Source organism: Alosa alosa, chromosome 9 (assembly GCF_017589495.1).
Source record: "Alosa alosa isolate M-15738 ecotype Scorff River chromosome 9, AALO_Geno_1.1, whole genome shotgun sequence".
Taxonomy (NCBI): domain Eukaryota; kingdom Metazoa; phylum Chordata; class Actinopteri; order Clupeiformes; family Clupeidae; genus Alosa; species Alosa alosa.
In genome coordinates, this window is record NC_063197.1 from 25549656 (window position 1) to 25567829 (window position 18174).

General features: G+C 42.7%; 1 protein-coding gene across 26 annotated transcripts in view; it reads left to right on the forward strand.

The window, feature by feature from the left end:
- kif1aa (kinesin family member 1Aa) overlaps positions 1-13623 on the forward strand; it is a 65280-nt gene extending 51657 nt beyond the window's left edge. For 20 of the 26 annotated variants that reach the window (XM_048253389.1, XM_048253393.1, XM_048253391.1 and 17 more), the window contains 11 exons: positions 2430-2544; positions 3982-4115; positions 4646-4707; positions 5287-5432; positions 6555-6746; positions 7182-7253; positions 7757-7878; positions 8062-8205; positions 8685-8877; positions 8988-9106; positions 9293-13623. In XM_048253389.1, coding sequence (XP_048109346.1) covers positions 2430-2544; positions 3982-4115; positions 4646-4707; positions 5287-5432; positions 6555-6746; positions 7182-7253; positions 7757-7878; positions 8062-8205; positions 8685-8877; positions 8988-9106; positions 9293-9335 — 1342 coding nt within the window. In that variant the 3' untranslated portion in view covers positions 9336-13623. Of the gene's footprint in view, positions 1-1498; positions 1523-2429; positions 2545-3981; positions 4116-4645; positions 4708-5286; positions 5433-6554; positions 6747-7181; positions 7254-7756; positions 7879-8061; positions 8206-8684; positions 8878-8987; positions 9107-9292 lie in introns of all 26 variants that reach the window. The other 6 variants (XM_048253390.1, XM_048253395.1, XM_048253413.1 and 3 more) reach the window with 1 other exon arrangement.
- Positions 13624-18174: the final 4551 nt, after the last annotated feature.

Sequence of the window (18174 nt, forward strand, 5' to 3'; positions counted from 1 at the left end):
CTCTTTCTCTATTTTTCTCTCTCTTTTCTCTCTCTTTCTCCATCTCTCTCTCTCTCTGTATCTCTTCCTCATTCCATCAACCCCCTCCATCTCTCTCCATCCTCCTCTCACTCACCCCTCTCCCTGATGTGAGTAACACCTCATCCACCCCCTTTTCTGCTCCCCCGTGGGGGTCTGTCCTAGAACTCCTCTTTCCCAGCAGGTCATCTCAGTCCAGCCCAGCCGGGGGACCCATAATGGGGGCCCTTGCAGGAGCGGCTCCATCCCTGGCTCCTCTTCCTCCTCTTCCTCCTCCTCCTCCTCCCCCCGCGCGCTACTTTATGGCCCACAGAAACATTCGTCTCAACTTGCATATCTGACTGAAGCGCACGCGGAGATTTAAGGCTTCCCTCTGTCGGGCGCCGAGCCAGAGGCATAACTGCGCTCGATGGCTGATTATGTGCCTGGGTTAAAAGGCTCGGAAAGCAGGCGTGTGTGTGTGTGTGTATGTGTGTGAGTTTGAGAATGTGAGAATGCCAGTGCAAGTGTAAGTGTGTGTGTGTGTGTGTGTGTGTGTGCGTTTGAGAGAGAGAGAGAGAGAGAGGGTGCGAGAGAGAGAGAGAGTGTTTGTGTGAGTGTGAGAATGTGAGAGTGTGAGTGCAAGTGTAAGTGTGTGTGGGTGTGTGTGTGTGTGTGTGTGCGTTTGAGAGAGAGAGAGAGGGTGCGAGAGAGAGAGAGTGTTTGTGTGCGTGTGAGAATGTGAGAGTGTGAGTGCAAGTGTGTGTGTGTGTGTGTGTGTGTGTGTGTGTTAAAGCTGATGGATGTGAATGTGTTGGGGCTGGATGGTGAGGTTGAAGGGGGAACTGTGGTTGGGAGAGTGGGGTTTGTTTGGACCGCAGCCCATGTTGCGATGGTTCACAGCACCTCACTGGTCTCTGGTGAAAAGGAGAGGAAAGGGGGAAAGGAGTAGATCATCATGGCAGGCCCCCTCTGCCCCACACTGGGGGGTGCAGCCAGAGCAACACAGGGTTCCAGCGGATTTGTCAATGTTGTAATCAAATCACCCCACTAATGTTTTGCACATTCGGGCCAGTGTTCCTTAACTGAGGTGACTTTATGGCTTGTTTTGACAAAACTGTCAAATATGGTACAGACCACTCACATAGTAGAATAGAATCAGTCACAGGTGCCAGATTGATGAACAAAAGCCTTCTTGCAAAAAAAGCAACATGAACAAAAGCCTCCTTGCAAAATGAACTTTATCTCACCACACAAATGCCACATGGGACCAATGAGGAAAGAGCTTCAGAATGTTTGGGTGAAAGGATGAACACTAGTTTTTAAGGCAGTAGTTTTCTCATGTTGAAGCACATGTGAGCGGAGAAAATCGGGAGTGACTGTTTTTCTTCGATCAGTGTATACACCTGTGTCGATCTTTGAGGCCTTTGCCACAAGCGCCTTCCTCTCTGTGAAGCTCAACTTTGACCCTCTCGCTGGTTCTCTTTCCCTCTTCTCAAAGCATTTCCTTGGGAATTGATCATAGGTATATCCCTTCCCCTACCCCTACCCTTTGATCCCCATTTCCACTCCCTCTCCCTCCTCCTCTCCCCTCCTCCTCTTCCTTGTTCTCCCCTGTTTGTCAGTAAAGTCTCTCCATCACATTTGTTTATACACCGGACTTGCTTTTCTTTTCTGTCTGTGTTCCTCATGCTGATTTATGGTGGTTGCTATGACAGTGGCTGACTGCCATGTTCTATTGCATGCCTGGGCTATGTGTGTGCTTATACAGTATGTGTGCTGTGCTCTATGTGTCTCTCTCTCTTTCTCTCTCTCTGTTGCTGTCAGTCTTTAGTCCCTCAATTCTGTGACTGTTTTTTGGACTGTGTCTCATAGTCTAAAGTGATGTTGTCCTAGTCAAGTTCAAAGCAGTGGGATTTGTTGATTTGGCCATTATGTCTTTTGTATGTCAACTATTACATTGGGGGATATAAGGTTAATTGTGAAAGCTTAGGCAGTTCAAGTTGGTCCAGCCTGTTTTGTGTCAGTACACCCTAGTGTCACTAAAGTGACAACATCACCAAAGCAATTTTGCAAACAATTGAACCAACAAAAAGCCATAAACCCCCTAAATTTGTTTATGATGCAAGTGATTTACAATCTGAAAGTTGATTTGATACATTGTGCTTACCACAAATGTATCCCTCAACTATTAATTACTGTATGTCTTCATTAATAAACTAATGTGCAGTTCATAAAATCAGTTGCCATAATGTCACAACACACATTCAGTGCACATCATCCCAAAACATATAGTATTTGAAGACCATAGACAGGAGAGGGGATGGGGGTTGGGGGCTACTCAGCTTGGCAGCCACCCCATAGCGAACCCAGTAGGATGTGACTTCAAGTTAACCTTTGACCTCTAACCCTTCCACGGCTGCGTGCCGCAGGACCTTCTACCGCTTCGAGGCGGCCTGGGACAGCTCCATGCACAACTCACTGCTGCTTAACCGCGTCACCCCTTACGGGGAGAAGATCTACATGACCCTCTCGGCCTACGTGGAGGTGAGTCGCAGCCAGTGATGGGGACCAGGGATGAGCCTCTTGACTGGAGGTCTGAAGTCTTGCCTCTTACAAAGTTGAATGAAGTAGTACATAGCAGAACAATGGTAGCTTTTTTAAATGGTGAGGTCTGTGTACATACATACAGATCCGTACGTATGTGTCCACACATACAGTACAGGCCAAAAGTTTGGACACATCTTCGCATTCAATGCATTTCCTTTATTTTTATGACTATTTACATTGTAGATTCATCAAAACTATTAATGAACACATGTCACATGTGGAATTATGTACTTAAAGGAACCATATGTAAGATTGTGGCCAAAACTGGTACTGCAATCACTTTCAAAATACTGACTCGAGGTTGCCAAACCTGATTAAACACTACTGACTTTGATTAGTAGATAGGTGGAGGGTGGCGCATCAGGCCAAAACACAACATGACATGACAAAACACAACATCAACATCAGTTGAGGGCTGCAACTTCTCTTTTTAAATGACAATATCCTGGCCGGACTACTGTTGTCAGTGATATAAGTATTTGAAATGAACATAATTTCTTAATGTCTAGTGACATATCAGGGCCATTTTATGATTAATTGAAATATTTTTCTTACATATGGTTCCTTTAACAAAAAAGTGTGAAATAACTAAAAAACATGTCTTATATTCTAGTTTATTGTTAGTTGCTATTTTTTTTAATTTAATACCATATTCAGTGAGCCATAACTTGACAAATATTCATCTGTGTGCCAAATAACTTTGCATTCATTCATAGTTTTGATGCCTTCAGTGAGAATCTACAATGTAAATAGTCATGAAAATATAGAAAACGCATTGAAATGAGAAGGTGTGTCCAAACTTTTGGCCTGTACTGTACATACAGATCCATATGTAACCCATCTGTAGAGGGTTAAAATGCCCTGTCCTCCTGCTCATCTCTGCTGATTTGGCCTCTGGAGAGGAGATGTGACCTCTTTCCAGAAGTAGACATGCTGTGGCTGGGGAAGTGAACATTCGGCTGTGGCTTTTGCCCTGCTGATGCGCTGCATGACTCCTGAAGAGTGCTAATTTGCTAATCCATGTTTCAGAAATAAACACAAACGCACCCTCTGCCACAGTAAGCTTCTGACAGTGCTTGTTTGCCCAGTGGAATTACATTCTGAAGTCCACTTCAGACTGTCCACTGAAGTTATTTAAAACCTTAGAACATGTTGTTGCTGCCTGGATGACCGACATTGCAAGAAGGTGCATCCGTCATCACTGGCATAATATCTGAGCTGCCAAATCTGGCATCAAACTAGTTTTGAGAGGCAGGCTCCATCCTGTCTCTGAAAGACAGCCACAAAAAGCATTTCTGTTTTCTGATCCTGGCTGTCCTTCTCTTCCTCCTCCTCCTCATTTTCCTCCTCCTCCTCTCTCTCTCTTCATATCAGATGGAGAACTGCACTCAGCCAACAGTCATCACCAAAGATTTCTGCATGGTTTTCTATTCGCGAGATGCCAAGCTGCCCGCCTCGCGCTCCATCCGCAACCTCTTCAGCAGTGGGACCTTGAGGGCCTCAGAGGGGTGAGTGTGTCCATCCTGTACGCACACACACATACACACACACAGACACACACACACACACACACCCACACACAGACACACACACACACACACACACACACACACACTCGCACACACACCCACACACACACACACACACTCTCTCTCACACACACACACACACTCACTCACACACACACACACACACACACACACACACACACACACACACACACACATCTCCATCTCTGTGTCCTTAAAATCTCTCGCCACATTGTTTGGTCCAGCCCTGTTACAGAAAAAAGTGCTCTCAAAGTAGGAGGTAGCTGGCAGTACTCTCTGAAGGCGTATGAAAAATTAGTGTTAACACAAAGGCAGGCTTTTCGAGATGGGGATTTGTTGTTAGTATTTAGTAACCTTTTTATGTTGAAATTTCTCAGTTGGGGGACCCCTTGTTCACTTTTGACAGGGTTGGTTTGTGTGTATGTGAGTGTGAGTGTATTGGTGTGTTACTTGTGTTTGACTCTTTGACTCTTTGTGTTTTGTCACAGTAACCGGATCACTGGTGTGTACGAGGTCAGCTTATGTCACTTGGCCGATGCTGGGAGCCCAGGTAAGTGTGAGCCTGTCTCACCTCTCAGCCCTCCCCTGTCTCACCTCTCAGTCTTCTCCTGTCTCACCTCTCAGTCTTCTCTTGTCTCACCTCTCAGTATTCCCCTGTCTCACCTCTCAGCCTTCTCCTGTCTCTACACTCTCTCATACTCCACTTAACCAGTCTCTCCTGTGACCTGCCAAAATCCTGTCTGACTGGGATCTCCTCTCTTTCTCCACAAAACAATGTATATCACCACTGGTGCACTCACATCTCATATATCACCACTGGTGCACTCACATCTCATATTTATTCTAAAACTCTCTCAAATAAAACCTGTGACTGCCTCTTTCCTTGTCTCCTTCCCTGTCCCTCTCACCTGTGACCTGTGTCCGTCTCTTCCTCTGCATCTCTAACCTCTTCAGACTCTTCTCCAAACATTCTGAACTTGTTGACCTCTACAGGCTTCACCTTTGACCCTCTCACATTCTCTCCATCTCGTCTGTGCTCCTCGCGTGTGTTCGGGGAAGGCCACTAACCTGATCTCCCCGCCTCTCTTTTCTCTCTCTCCTCTCCTTTTGTCCTGTGCTGTCCACTCAGGCATGCAACGCAGGCGCAGACGGGTGCTGGACACCTCGGTGGCGTACGTGCGCGGGGAGGAGAACCTGGCAGGCTGGAGGCCCCGCAGTGACAGCCTCATCCTGGACCACCAGTGGGAGCTGGAGAAGCTCAGCCTCCTGCAGGAGGTCAGCTAACATGATGCTATAACATCTTAGCCATTACTCAGCCTCCTGCAGGAGGTCAGCTAACATGATGCTATAATATCACAGCCATTACTCAGCCTCCTGCAGGAGGTCAGCTAACTTGATGCTATAACATCTTAGCCATTACTCAGCCTCCTGCAGGAGGTCAGCTAACATGATGCTATAATATCACAGCCATTACTCAGCCTCCTGCAGGAGGTCAGCTAACTTGATGCTATAACATCTTAGCCATTACTCAGCCTCCTGAAGGAGGTCAGCTAACATGATGCTATAACATCTTAGCCATTACTCAGCCTCCTGCAGGAGGTCAGCTAACATGATGCTATAACATCTTAGCCATTACTCAGCCTCCTGAAGGAGGTCAGCTAACATGATGCTATAACATCATAGCCATTACTCAGAAAAAACATCACTTTAGCGATATGCAGCCTCCTGCAGGAGGTCAGCTAACATGATGCTATAACATCACAGCCATTACTCAAAAAATACATCACTTTAGCGATATCAGTTCATAGTCTGGCCATTGCCAATACAATACAATACACTTACCTAGTCTCATTAGGGTACATTCAGACTAAGTGTCTTTTTCTCAGCTGCCGGTGTCCGTTTTACATTATAATCCTATGGAGTAGACAGTGTTTTCAAAAATGTCGTCGGCTACTTTTAAAATGCGACCGCAACCGTCTTTTTCTGCAGCTCAGGAGTTGAGAAATATTCAACTTCTAGTGGAAGAACGCCATACGTCATGCTGTCTTTTTTACAGATGACCAATCGCAAGCGGATTACCGAGACCTGTGGTTTGGCCATTGCCAATACAATACACTTACCTAGTCTCATTAGACTGCTAAACATGTCATAGAAATGAATTGCCTTAAATAATGCCACTACAAAGATACTGTATAGTGTGACTAAAATCAAATTTGTCTACTTGGGTTGTGACACTAGTTAAGTACAGTATATAGTTCTATTCTATAGAAGCTTAACTGTTGTCATTAGATTGTTTAGATGGGTATTGTATGTCAGTGCAGAAGAATTTCCCATTTCAGCTGAACTCTGCCTCTAAACCCTGGCCGTGCCTTTGTTTGTGCTATGTGTGTGCTCCAGGTGGAGAAGACTCGGCACTACCTCCTCCTGAGGGAGAAGCTGGAGTCCACCCTGCTGCTGGGTCAGGAGTCGCTGCTGTCCTGCGGGAGCGAGGAGTTATGTGACTCGCCCTTCTCCTCCTCTGATGCCGGCCAGGGCCCCAGCCTCGGCCCCGACATTCCCAACGAGAGGCAGAGAGAGCTGGCCGCCAAGGTGAGACCAACCCACCTGAAGAACGTGTCCCTGTCATTCCACACATGGCTAGAAAGCCAAATGTTTAGTGCAAAACATGACCCATAGCAAATCTAGACTTTTGCAAATAAGAGGCCTATCAGTGGTTTCTGAGAATAGAGACTTGTTGTTAGCAACAGTTATGATAACACTATGACAATGATATGATAACAGCTATTCCACTGGAAGCTCCTGTGTGCTCAAATAAAGAGGAATATCATCACGAGATATGATCTCCAGTGACCAAGGCAGGGGGTGACATTGTTATCACTCTGCTCCGGTTAAAAAATATCATAGGGGTCATTCTTCAATGGGACACATTAATCCGATTGTGCTTAAAGTGTCTGTGTTGAGTAGTTGTTTTGACTGCACGCCTGATGTTTTTCCTGTGTGTGTGTGTGTGTTTTGTGTTTTCAGTGTCTCCGGCTGCTCACTCACTCCTTCAACAGAGACTACAGCCATGTGTGTGTGAGCGCCAGCGAGAGCAAGGTGAGAGCACAGTGCACCTCAGCTGAAGTGTTTCATCCTCTTTCAAGGAAATGCTTGGAGAGCCTCTTTGAATTGCTAGTTGTTATTGTGGTTATCACGAAAAACGGGGGAGCCTCGGACAAATGTTTCAGCATGTTGTTTTTGGCCGAATTGAGATGAGATGTTGAAGAATTTCCTGAATTGAAAAACAACTTTTATTTTTGTGTTGATATCATTTTTGGTGTGATACGCCAAGCAAATTCAACAGAAGACTGTATTGGCCCTCTTTTTAACAGAGCATTATATTAATGTTCATATTTCAATAGGTTCATAATAGGGTCATTATGTGAACAATTGGATAGTATTACCGTAACGATTCACATTGTCTTACACATTCACATTGTCTTTGTTACCCTATGACTTAAATTAATGTAGGCTTGTCTGTGTCTTCTCTGTGTGTGGTGTGTGTGTGTGTGTGTGTGTGTGTGTGTGTGTGTGTGTGTGTGTGTGTGTGTGTGTGTTAGCTGTCTGAGATGTCTGTGACACTCCTGAGGGACTCTACTTCGGGCACCGCTCTGAACACCATGATTCCATCATCCACGTGTCCCTCATTATCCGAGGGTCGCTATGGCAACACTGAACTCAGGTTTTATATTTTGTAAACACTCATGCATATACGGTTTCACTTTACATAATATGTAAAACAAATACCTATATAGAAAATCAGTAATGTGCCTGCCACATCTATCATGACATATGGCCAGTACTGGCATCACTTTGTCATATCTCATTGGAAACAGCTTAGAATGACACTTGTCCCTGTCTGCAGACCTCCTACCCCTCGCTCCCGCGCTGCTAGCCCTGACCCCAACGTCCTGCAGGAGGGAGAAGTGAAGAAGTCACCCACTGGACCCCCAGAGCCCAAGCCCAGGACTCGCCTCTTCGTCCCTGACATCCAGGAGATCCGCGTCAGGTAAGTGGACATTGTCAGTGCCCATCAGGCTTGTGCAAAATTCTAGAATTGAATTGAAACTGGCTCTTAAATTCCAATTAAATTATTGAATTTCACTTGCATTTCAATTGAGGTAGCAAACAGGAAGCAGAATTGCAATTCAAATTTTGCACAACCCTGGTGCCCATGAGGACCCAAATGTGGGTACAATGCCCATGAGAATCCAGGTTCAAGTGTGGCCTGAGGTCATTTCTTAGTCCCACTCCCTACGCCACAGACAACTTGACACCAGTAACCACCTGAAATGCACTATGTTGTGACACAACAAAGTAACATGTGTGATTAATACATGCCAGTTTTTTTTTTTAATTACTTGCATAGAACACTCTCATGTGGTCTATACACACTGTGTCTTATAGACAGGAAATGACTGTAGCTAGTTGGTAAAACTCGATATCCTGATGTGTGTCACTTAATGTGGCTCCCTCTTATCCTCCCAGCCCAATCGTGTCAAAGAAGGGCTATTTGCACTTTCTGGAGCCCAACACCAATGGCTGGGTGAAGCGCTACGTGGTGGTGCGCCGGCCGTATGTCTACATCTACAACACCGAGAGGGACACTGTGGAGCGTGCTATCCTCAACCTCTCCTCTGCTCAGGTGGAGTACAGTGAAGACCAGCAGGCCATGCTCAAGGTACCGGAATGGATCGGAGTGACCGGAGTGATTCCTTCAATAGCTGTCTTCTGTTGCGGGCCCACTAACCAGAGTTTTCTGTCTTTGCTTTTGTGTCGTTTTGTTTTCAGACCCCCAACACATTTGCTGTGTGCACAGAGCATCGTGGGATACTCCTGCAAGCCAGCAATGACAAGGAGATGCATGACTGGCTGTATGCATTTAACCCTCTCCTCGCCGGCTCTATCAGGTACGCTGACTGAAAGACAGAACCAGAGAGAATGAGAAAGATTGATCCATCAAGCATGCATTCCTTTCATATGACCAGACCAGGATCTGTTTTTATTCATTTGCTACACACACATGATTATACACACACATGATGATAATGATTGGTCTTTACTGACATGATGATGTATCCCCCTCTCTCTGACAGATCGAAGCTTTCCAGAAGAAGAGCTGGACAGATGAGGATTTAAGCTCTCCCCGACAGGCACACACAGAATCTAAAACCACACACAAAACCATCAACACAAAGAGCAATCGAAAAATGTTCACACACATACTGTCCTACATATTCTGTAAGTCGCTGCGGACAAAAGCGTCTGCTAAATACAATAACCATAACCATAATCATTACAAATAACCATAAAATACAAAATGAGCATACACAGAAAACACACACACACACACGTACACAAGGAAGATAAAGACTAATGTTGTAAATAGACCACTTGACAGAGCCCTGTCCCTTTCTTCTTAACTGTGCCCTGTCTCCCCTGTCCTCTCCCCCAGTGTCTGCACATGCTCAGTTAAGCACTATCTGACCACCAGTGTACTGAGGGACCTCGCTGTGACACACACGTCTATGGGTCCTAGAATGTTACGCCTAAAATCGCCAAGACTCAAGAATAATGTAAACTCTAAAGGTTAAAAAAAAAGAAGGCAAAACAATAGCCAACGGTGTGTGGATGAAGCGTCGGTTTCTTGTTTTTTTGACTGAATAGTAGGTGTTCTTCAGTTCTTAGCCTTTTGATCTCTTCAGTCAAGAAGAAAGCAGTGTGTTGACCAAATTGTCGATTGACAGGGCTTTTTTTGCAATGTACCTAGATTTGTAACATCAGGAAGGTGATATCCCACCCCACCCCACCCTATGATTGTACCTCAGTGTATGAAAGATATGACAAAAAAACTTGCAGATAAATGGCCTTATTTGTGTTGCTTGTCCTCTAACAGGTAAACAATATTACAGCAGGTCAGTATTCAAACCAGAAAACATCCTTATTTTCCAGAATCTTCTTGGCTTCTGCTGATAGGTCAGATCAGTGATAACTGATAAGTCTTTTGCAAAAATGTAATCTCTGAATGCTTTTGCATCTACCCAGTGCTTCTGGAACCCACCATCAATACTTGTGTAAACATCCACTGCTCTCCATAGAAAAGGTCTTGATGTGCTTTAAGATTTCACAATTTATGGAAGAAAAAAAAGAAACAAATACAAAAGAATTTAGCAGTTCCAAAAAAGATTACAAATGATTCTCACGTCTTTAATCATGTCATAATGCATTGCCTTCCCACTCTGCAGGACAGTTCCAATGATGTGCATAAAGTCCTGCTGTACCCCAAATTGTGGCCACAAGGCCAGAGGAGTGCTGTTGAAGTTGCTCATCTTTGTTCAATCGGGAGTGATAGGCTTTCCCCGATGCCCTGTTATAATTTAGAGATGGTAGCTATGTAGGTTTTACTAAGGTTAAATTATTAGCTAATCATTAATCCCACTATCCCACTAATATTCTGGGGAAGAAAATAACTATTTTCGTTCCCGCCTGATGAAATATCTTTTGTTTGATTAAAAAAATATCTTTATTAGAATTTTTTATCAATGTAGGTATTTATTTTCTGTAACATCGTATGTATTTATTTCAGCGTGTATTTATTGACAAAGATCAAAAAGTTTATATTTTTAAAGAAGTACAGTGCAATTTCTGCATATGGCACTTTTTAATCATGAGTTTCCCTAATCCATCTTACTCACCCAAACACTAATGACTTACTTGCCTTGACCCTTCTTCAAATCAGAGGAAATCATGTGGGTAGTGTAGGCAGTTGATTAGGAACTGCATCGATAGATACGGTAGACTGCTTGATTACTTGAAATTCAGTACATGTAGATCAGTTACAGAGCAGAACATTTTAGCACATATGCACACACACACACACACACACACACACATACTCCATTACACATGTACTGTAATACACACACACATATACATCGCATACACAGTGAAATAAAAGATAGACTCTAGAGAAATAGGTCCAGATGTCGATACCCCTGAATAGTAAGAAACAGATAAATACTCAAGAGTAGTTGCTCTGAACTGAGTCTGACTCGTGTCAGACTGGAACCATATCAGACATGTAACACATCAAACAACACATCCTCAGTCAGAAAGACGACCTACTGTACGTACAAGTTGTCCGGCAGTCTTTTGTGTACCCCTGGCGTTTGTAGCATCAGGACAGGGCACTGGAGAAGGATCTGGAAACTGATATAATTTAGTGCCTCTCTTTTCATCCATATCGCTACCCCCTGTTCCTTTCTTCCCGTCATCTCTGTCATCCACACAAGCTGCTTCAGTGTCGCACACCCAACCCTCATCGTCCTCTCATGTGATGACCCCAACCCCCGTCTCAATGCTCATCAGTCTGTACACACTGGCAAACAGTAGTACATAGTTTTATTCAGTTTGTAAATTTGAGTGTACAAGTTATGCACTTAATGTGACTGTGAGTTGTCACATGCAACGTTTTCTAAGCATACTGTATCTAGTGATTAGAATAGATAATACATTTCTACTGATAGCTACTTAAAAGTATATATATATATATATATAAATATATCACTGAAAGGACATATGGACCCATGTGAAGTGCAGTTTCCTCCCCACCCCCACCCAGATTCTGGACGAATGGACCTAACCTCATAGTATCCTCTCTTCAGCTAGTCATGACACAGCTCCTGTACAATTCTCTGATGATGTTTTCTCCTCCCTCACTCTTCAGTGCAGTGCAGAATGCTTTTAACTCTCAGGCTGCATTTCCATATAGCCCTCTCTCTCTCTGTTCGAGATGCCTGCTTCCACTTTTGGAATGCCATGGTTGCAAAACAGCTGTGCTATCTTTGTGTTTTTGTTTGGCTTTGATGAGAGTTTAGATTGTGTTCATGTCGTGCAACAAAACTGGCTTTGATGCTGTTAATGTGGCATCCATCAAATGTGTTTACATTGCAGAGATTGCACGTTGGATACAGCGCTTCAAATGGACTGTCTGTTGTGGTCATTTTGTGATTTCTGTATTATATGCGGCGCACATATCAGTTCATAAGCTCACACTATTTATGCGAATTATTAAGTGAGGAGATAATAAGTCCATATTATTATTATATTTTCATGATTGGACTTGGTAAATGTAGAACACAACAGCCTTGAAGGTATGCAGCTGAGCTGTTCTTGCCCTTGAGTTTGGGAACCAGTGGTGCAAGAACCAAGACTAATCTGTTCCTCTCTGCCTCCTGGCTGTGGGAAATGTCCAGAGTGTTGTCAGTGATTGGCTAGTTCCCCGAAGGAAGCACCCTATCAGGGTGGAGTATAGGCGTCATCAAGCCTGAGGTCAACCAGCCTACAGGGATGACGATTAAAGAAAGCAATCTTATGGCAGGGGGAACTGCAATGGAAAGACGTCTTTTACAACCAAATCACACACTCTGTGTTTGCCCCCACCCCTCCATGGATACCAAAATGGAGGGGTCATGGATGGTATTAGTTAATCATTTATTTGCTGATATTAGTTACAGAGCTTATCAAAATACTGAACTTATCAAATGTCCCCACCAGACAAGTCACCGCCCAACATCATCAGCCTAAGTGTACTGCTTGTGTTGTTCTGCGTTTGTAATCGAGTAGCGCATGCAATCTTTATGGCAAGGCCTGGCTGGGCTAAGAGAGAGTCTCGGCTCATTGCGCATTGTAAACATCTCACTTGCTACAGTGTGAACAGTTCAGTTCTTTTGACCAGTCTAATCACTCCAATCCTGGACATGGGTTGGTCCTCTAGATTGTGCTGTAAGTGCATAATTTAAACACTAAAGAGATGTAAATATCAAACTAAGGGGATTGTTGACTTTTTATTTGCTGTGAATTAATTTAGAGGGAAGTTACCGTTCTGTCAGCTAGGTTATACTGTAGGTAGATTGAAGAGGTGTTGTCAGCACATTTAATGGAATAGGCTCTACGCACTAGTGGGGTCTGAGATGATGAAGAATCTGCACATCTCTTGGCCAGCACAGTTTTTGATAAAGTGTTTACAGAGTGGAGTAATCATCTTCATCATCATTATTATTGTCACCATCACCATTAACACTGTCCACACTCCCAACAGCCTCTGCAAAACAGATTTCCATCTGGCACATTGTTTGTGTGCTAACATTTCCTTTCCATTCAGTGCGCACAAAGCAAAACAGAAAACATAAAGTCATGAGCATTTTTTTCTATTTTCCCTCTTATCTTCTTCTGGATGTTATTTTGCATTGTATATAAACATGATTGCTGTGAATGGTGTTTTATGCTGCGGTAAGCTGTTTATTCCATTTTAAATGGGCAGTAGTTCAATGTCTCTATTTGAGTGTTGGAGTTTAACGAGTCAAATGTTTGTGTACACTTAACACATTGTCAGATATCAAATAAACGTGGAACTTATGCAACACTATGGATGTCTCTGGTGTCATCTATCCTATTTTTGACGTGCGTTTTGTAATCTGATATATCGCCCATGGGATCTTTTCCAGTAGCCCTATACAAAGGACACAATTTTATCAAAGTTTTCAATTATTGATATACAACAGGTTGTGAAAGCACATGCAGTATCACAATATGAAGAAAGATTATGAGAAGAAATGATAACGAGTCGTCAAATACATAGACCTATAGATAAGATAAGAAAGATAAGATAAGGAAACTTTATTGTCCATTAAATTTACATGAATGGAAGTTTTTGTTCTGGCAATCTGGCAACACAGGGACAGAAAATATTGAACATAAATACACAGAAAATATGAATAAGCAGCAATGTTTTTGGCATTATTTTGTGTCTCTGTTCACAGCAGAGGGCACATTATTTTATACCCATTTTCTTGAATATAGGATCTTGAGTCTCCTATCAAATGGTAACAACTGGAATGATCCATCAAGTGGATGTTGGATTGTCTTCTTGGTCATGGACCAACTATATAGGTTCAGGAGTTGCTGGCCTGGTTGAATACCTGAGTCAGCTTGTTCCTGTGTTAAACTGAGGTTCCCATACTAAGACACAGTGTTCAATGAGTGACCTGTAGACCATGGATTTTACATCACTTGATGATGTGGACCGACCCAAAAATGTATTCACATTCATCAGCTAGCTACTGTACCTGTAGGGGCAGCCGTGGCCTACTGGTTAGCACTTCGGACTTGTAACCGGAGGGTTGCCGGTTCGAACCCCGACCAGTAGGCACAGCTGAAGTGCCCTTGAGCAAGGCACCTAACCCCTCACTGCTCCCCGAGCGCCGCTGTTGATGCAGGCAGCTCACTGCGCCAGGATTAGTGTGTGCTTCACCTCACTGTGTGCACACTTTGTGCTGTGTGTGTTTCACTAATTCACGGATTGGGATAAATGCAGAGACCAAATTTCCCTCACAGGATCAAAAGAGCATATATACTTATACCTGGCAAATAAGCCAAGCTAAGCACTAAGAATGTTTCTTAGTGACCTGAATAAAATTATTCAAGTTAAATGTCAGTGTTCATGGAAGCAAATAGACACAATTAGCTTGTTTTATTGGTGAAAAGGGTCGTCAGTATGAGTTTTTAGAATGATAAACCCCAACTTTATCCTTTAAAGCAAATTATTTTATGGACTGCTTGGCTATGGGTCGCGGACCCCCAGGGATCCCCAGACCCCATTTTAAGAACCAATGGCCTAGATTACCATATAGTCTATTTCATCCACTAGAATGAGAGAGTGTCCAATAAATTAGACTAGACTCCAGACCATAGACCAGGCTAAACCTGGATTAAACGTGCCGTGTAAAGTAATGGTAATATTTGATAACACTGATGTAATTATTCAGTTATAATAGGATATTTCAGGATTCTCTTCCAATCTGTTTGATCCAGCTCAAAAATGTAAATACAAAAAAAACATACATTCATACAAATCAACATATTTATGTTTATGTGTTTATATTTATGGATTTAGCAGATGTTTTTGTCCAAAGCAACTTACAAAAATATAACAATACAATAGTTAACATTAACAGTAAACAGCATTGCAAAGTTGGTAAGACTACATTAAGGAAAATAAATAATAATAATAATAATAATAATAACAATAATGTCAAAACAATATCAACAATCAATAATGAAAAGAAACAAATAAAATAAATATACAAACCATAACAACCACAGATTATGTCAGCATGCAAAAAACGTTGGAAATAATTTTCAACACTTTAGGTAGGCTACTGTAGGCCTACAAAATAGGGTAGCCTACAAAATGTTGGGATTTGGATATCATTGTAGCCAATAAAGCCCTATTAAGAATAAGCCCATAGCCTATGTTTTATTATGACCGCCGCACAGCGAAGCGGCGGTCATATAGGTTTAGTCAGATTTTTTTTTTTTTTTTTTTTTTTTTTTTTAGCATGCCCAAATTTCCGTCAATGATTCCCGGGACACTGAAAGACCGGGGTACACGAAACTTGGTGGACATGTAACCCCACATGGATAGCATGGAACCATCGTTTTTCGTTTTGATCTGTAGCCCCTCCGCTGAATTGGACCCCCCGAAAGGAGGGTAGGGCAGACACAGTTTTCTGTGAATATCTCGAAAATTGTAGGGTTTAGGAGGACCATTTTTTTTTTGTATGTTGATCTCAAGGGGCCATGTCAACCCATTCCATAACCACTCATTTCATGTATAGTGCCACCTAGTTAAACACAAAAAAGTAAAAATGAGGTGGTGTAATTGAAGGTATCTGTGACCTAACATAGTCAAAACTGCACAAAATTGGAAGTGTAGGATCATTATGACACCCTATGTATGCACGCCAAGTTTTGTGGAATTCCGTTCATGGGGGGCCACACAATAAATTAATTTATGTTACTATACACCAACTGGCCTGTAGGTGGCCGGAGACAGTTTTCTGTGAATATCTCGAGAACCGTAGGGCCTAGGAGGTCCACCTTTTTTTTGTATGTTGGTCTTAAGGGGCATGTCAACCCATCCCATTACCACTTATTTCATGTATAGCGCCACCTAGTTAAAAATAAAAAAGCAAAAAATGAGGTGTTTTCATCTCAATATCTCTGGCTGACAAGGTCAAAACTGCACGAAATTAAAAGAGTAGGATCATTATGACACCCTCTGAATGCATGCCAAGTTTTGTGTACTTTCGTTCATGGGGGCCTTACAATAAAATAATTTATGTGTACATTTAGTGGCGTACACCAACAAGGATTCGGGACACTGAAAGACCGGGTACACAAAACTTGGTGAGCATGTACCCCACATGGATAGCATGGAACCGTCATTTTTCGTTTTCATCTGCAGCCCCCAGCTGGACTGGACCCCCGAAAGGAGGGTAGGGCAGACACAGTTCTCTGTGAATCTTTTATGGTATGTTGGTCTCAAGGGCCCACATCAACCTGGCTCATAATCACTCATTTGTGATTTGCCCCCTCGGTAAAAAAAAATGAAAATCAGTAGGATTAAAAAGAAAGCCAAAATAAATATTCATCATCATCATCATGGCTGCATTTTTCAGTATTACAGAAGTAGTCGTTTGTCCACTAGATGGCGATCGTTGCAGTGAGGCGTAATTTTGTTGGAAGTTAAAAGTGGGTTGGAAAAAACAATGGGCGCTTTCATACAAGGACTGTAATTTACTTAGTTTAACATCTAATAAGGATAGGACGATGTTCACATGAAGTGTAATTCCCATTTCTTCTTGAAGCGAAATAAATCTAAGGATGTTTCTCGGACATGCTTGGTTTTACTGCAGATGCGTTAATCTTGTAATATCAATAAGGACCTAGGTAATGTTACCGTTAAGCGTTGGTTGAGTGATGGAGGCATTTGATTGATTGCATTTGTAGAAAACTATAAATGCGGTTATACCAAAGCAAATTGATAGCAGCACTGTTTGTATCTTTCGACTGTCATTTATTGCACGTGCTACAAAATCATTCTGTGCAATGGAAGATTTACCAACGTTACACCTGTCTGACACAGTTTTGCCTATACATGCATGAGACTGAGACGCCTGTTTATTTTGTTTTAAGTGCGTGCAGGGTGTGAGAGGGGAATCGATGTGCTTTGATTACAGCTTGGTAGTTGTAGTCTGTGAAATTAAAAAGCACGTGTGTGTGAAGTATCCAAACAATGACACCTTCATTTCATTATGGCTGCTTTAGCAAAACACCTTAAGCTACTGTGTAGTGGGTCCCATTTAGAAGTGGCTACTTCATTCGCTTTCCTTGACTCATGGAGCTGCGTGAATGTTATTACAACTTTTAATGCGATATGACAGTTTAAGTCCGGCTTGATACTGTAAAGGCGTAAGCCATTGGTTTCAAAGGAGATTTTATTTGTGTAAGCCAGCATAGCCTATTGACAATTTATGTTGTCAATAGGCCTACCTTATAATCCTACCTGTAGCTTAGGGAAGCTAACAACTTTCTATTAGGATCTAGTTTGTTAGTTACCGTTTTGTCATAACTCCCTGATGCATTTTTGCATTTAGAATAGCCAGAGCGTGTATATCTCAATCGGAAAATTAAACAATATCGGGTGCCTATGGACTAGGCTGGGTGAACCCAGCCTGATCTGCCCGCTATTTATTTTTTGATTTCTTAAAAGATTGAGCTTGGTCTGATGAAAGCCAGACTAGCCATGGACCTCAGTTAAACAATGCAAGGGAACATGAATCAGCCTATATTTGCACTAACAATAACGGACAAAAGCTTTTCAACTTTGGCCCGTTAAAATGTGTATGAACAGTCTAGCGGCGCGATTTCATCAAGGCCCATTTGGACATGTTAGTTATTTGCACCACTGGATAGATGTAAAACAGCATTTCGTTTCAGACTAGGCTACTGTTACTTAATTTGTGCATTAACAATAACGTTTCAGACTACTGTTACTTAATTTGTGCATTGACAATAAAGTATTACATGAACTAAGATGACTAAAATCTTATGTAGAAGAAGAAACATTCACAAA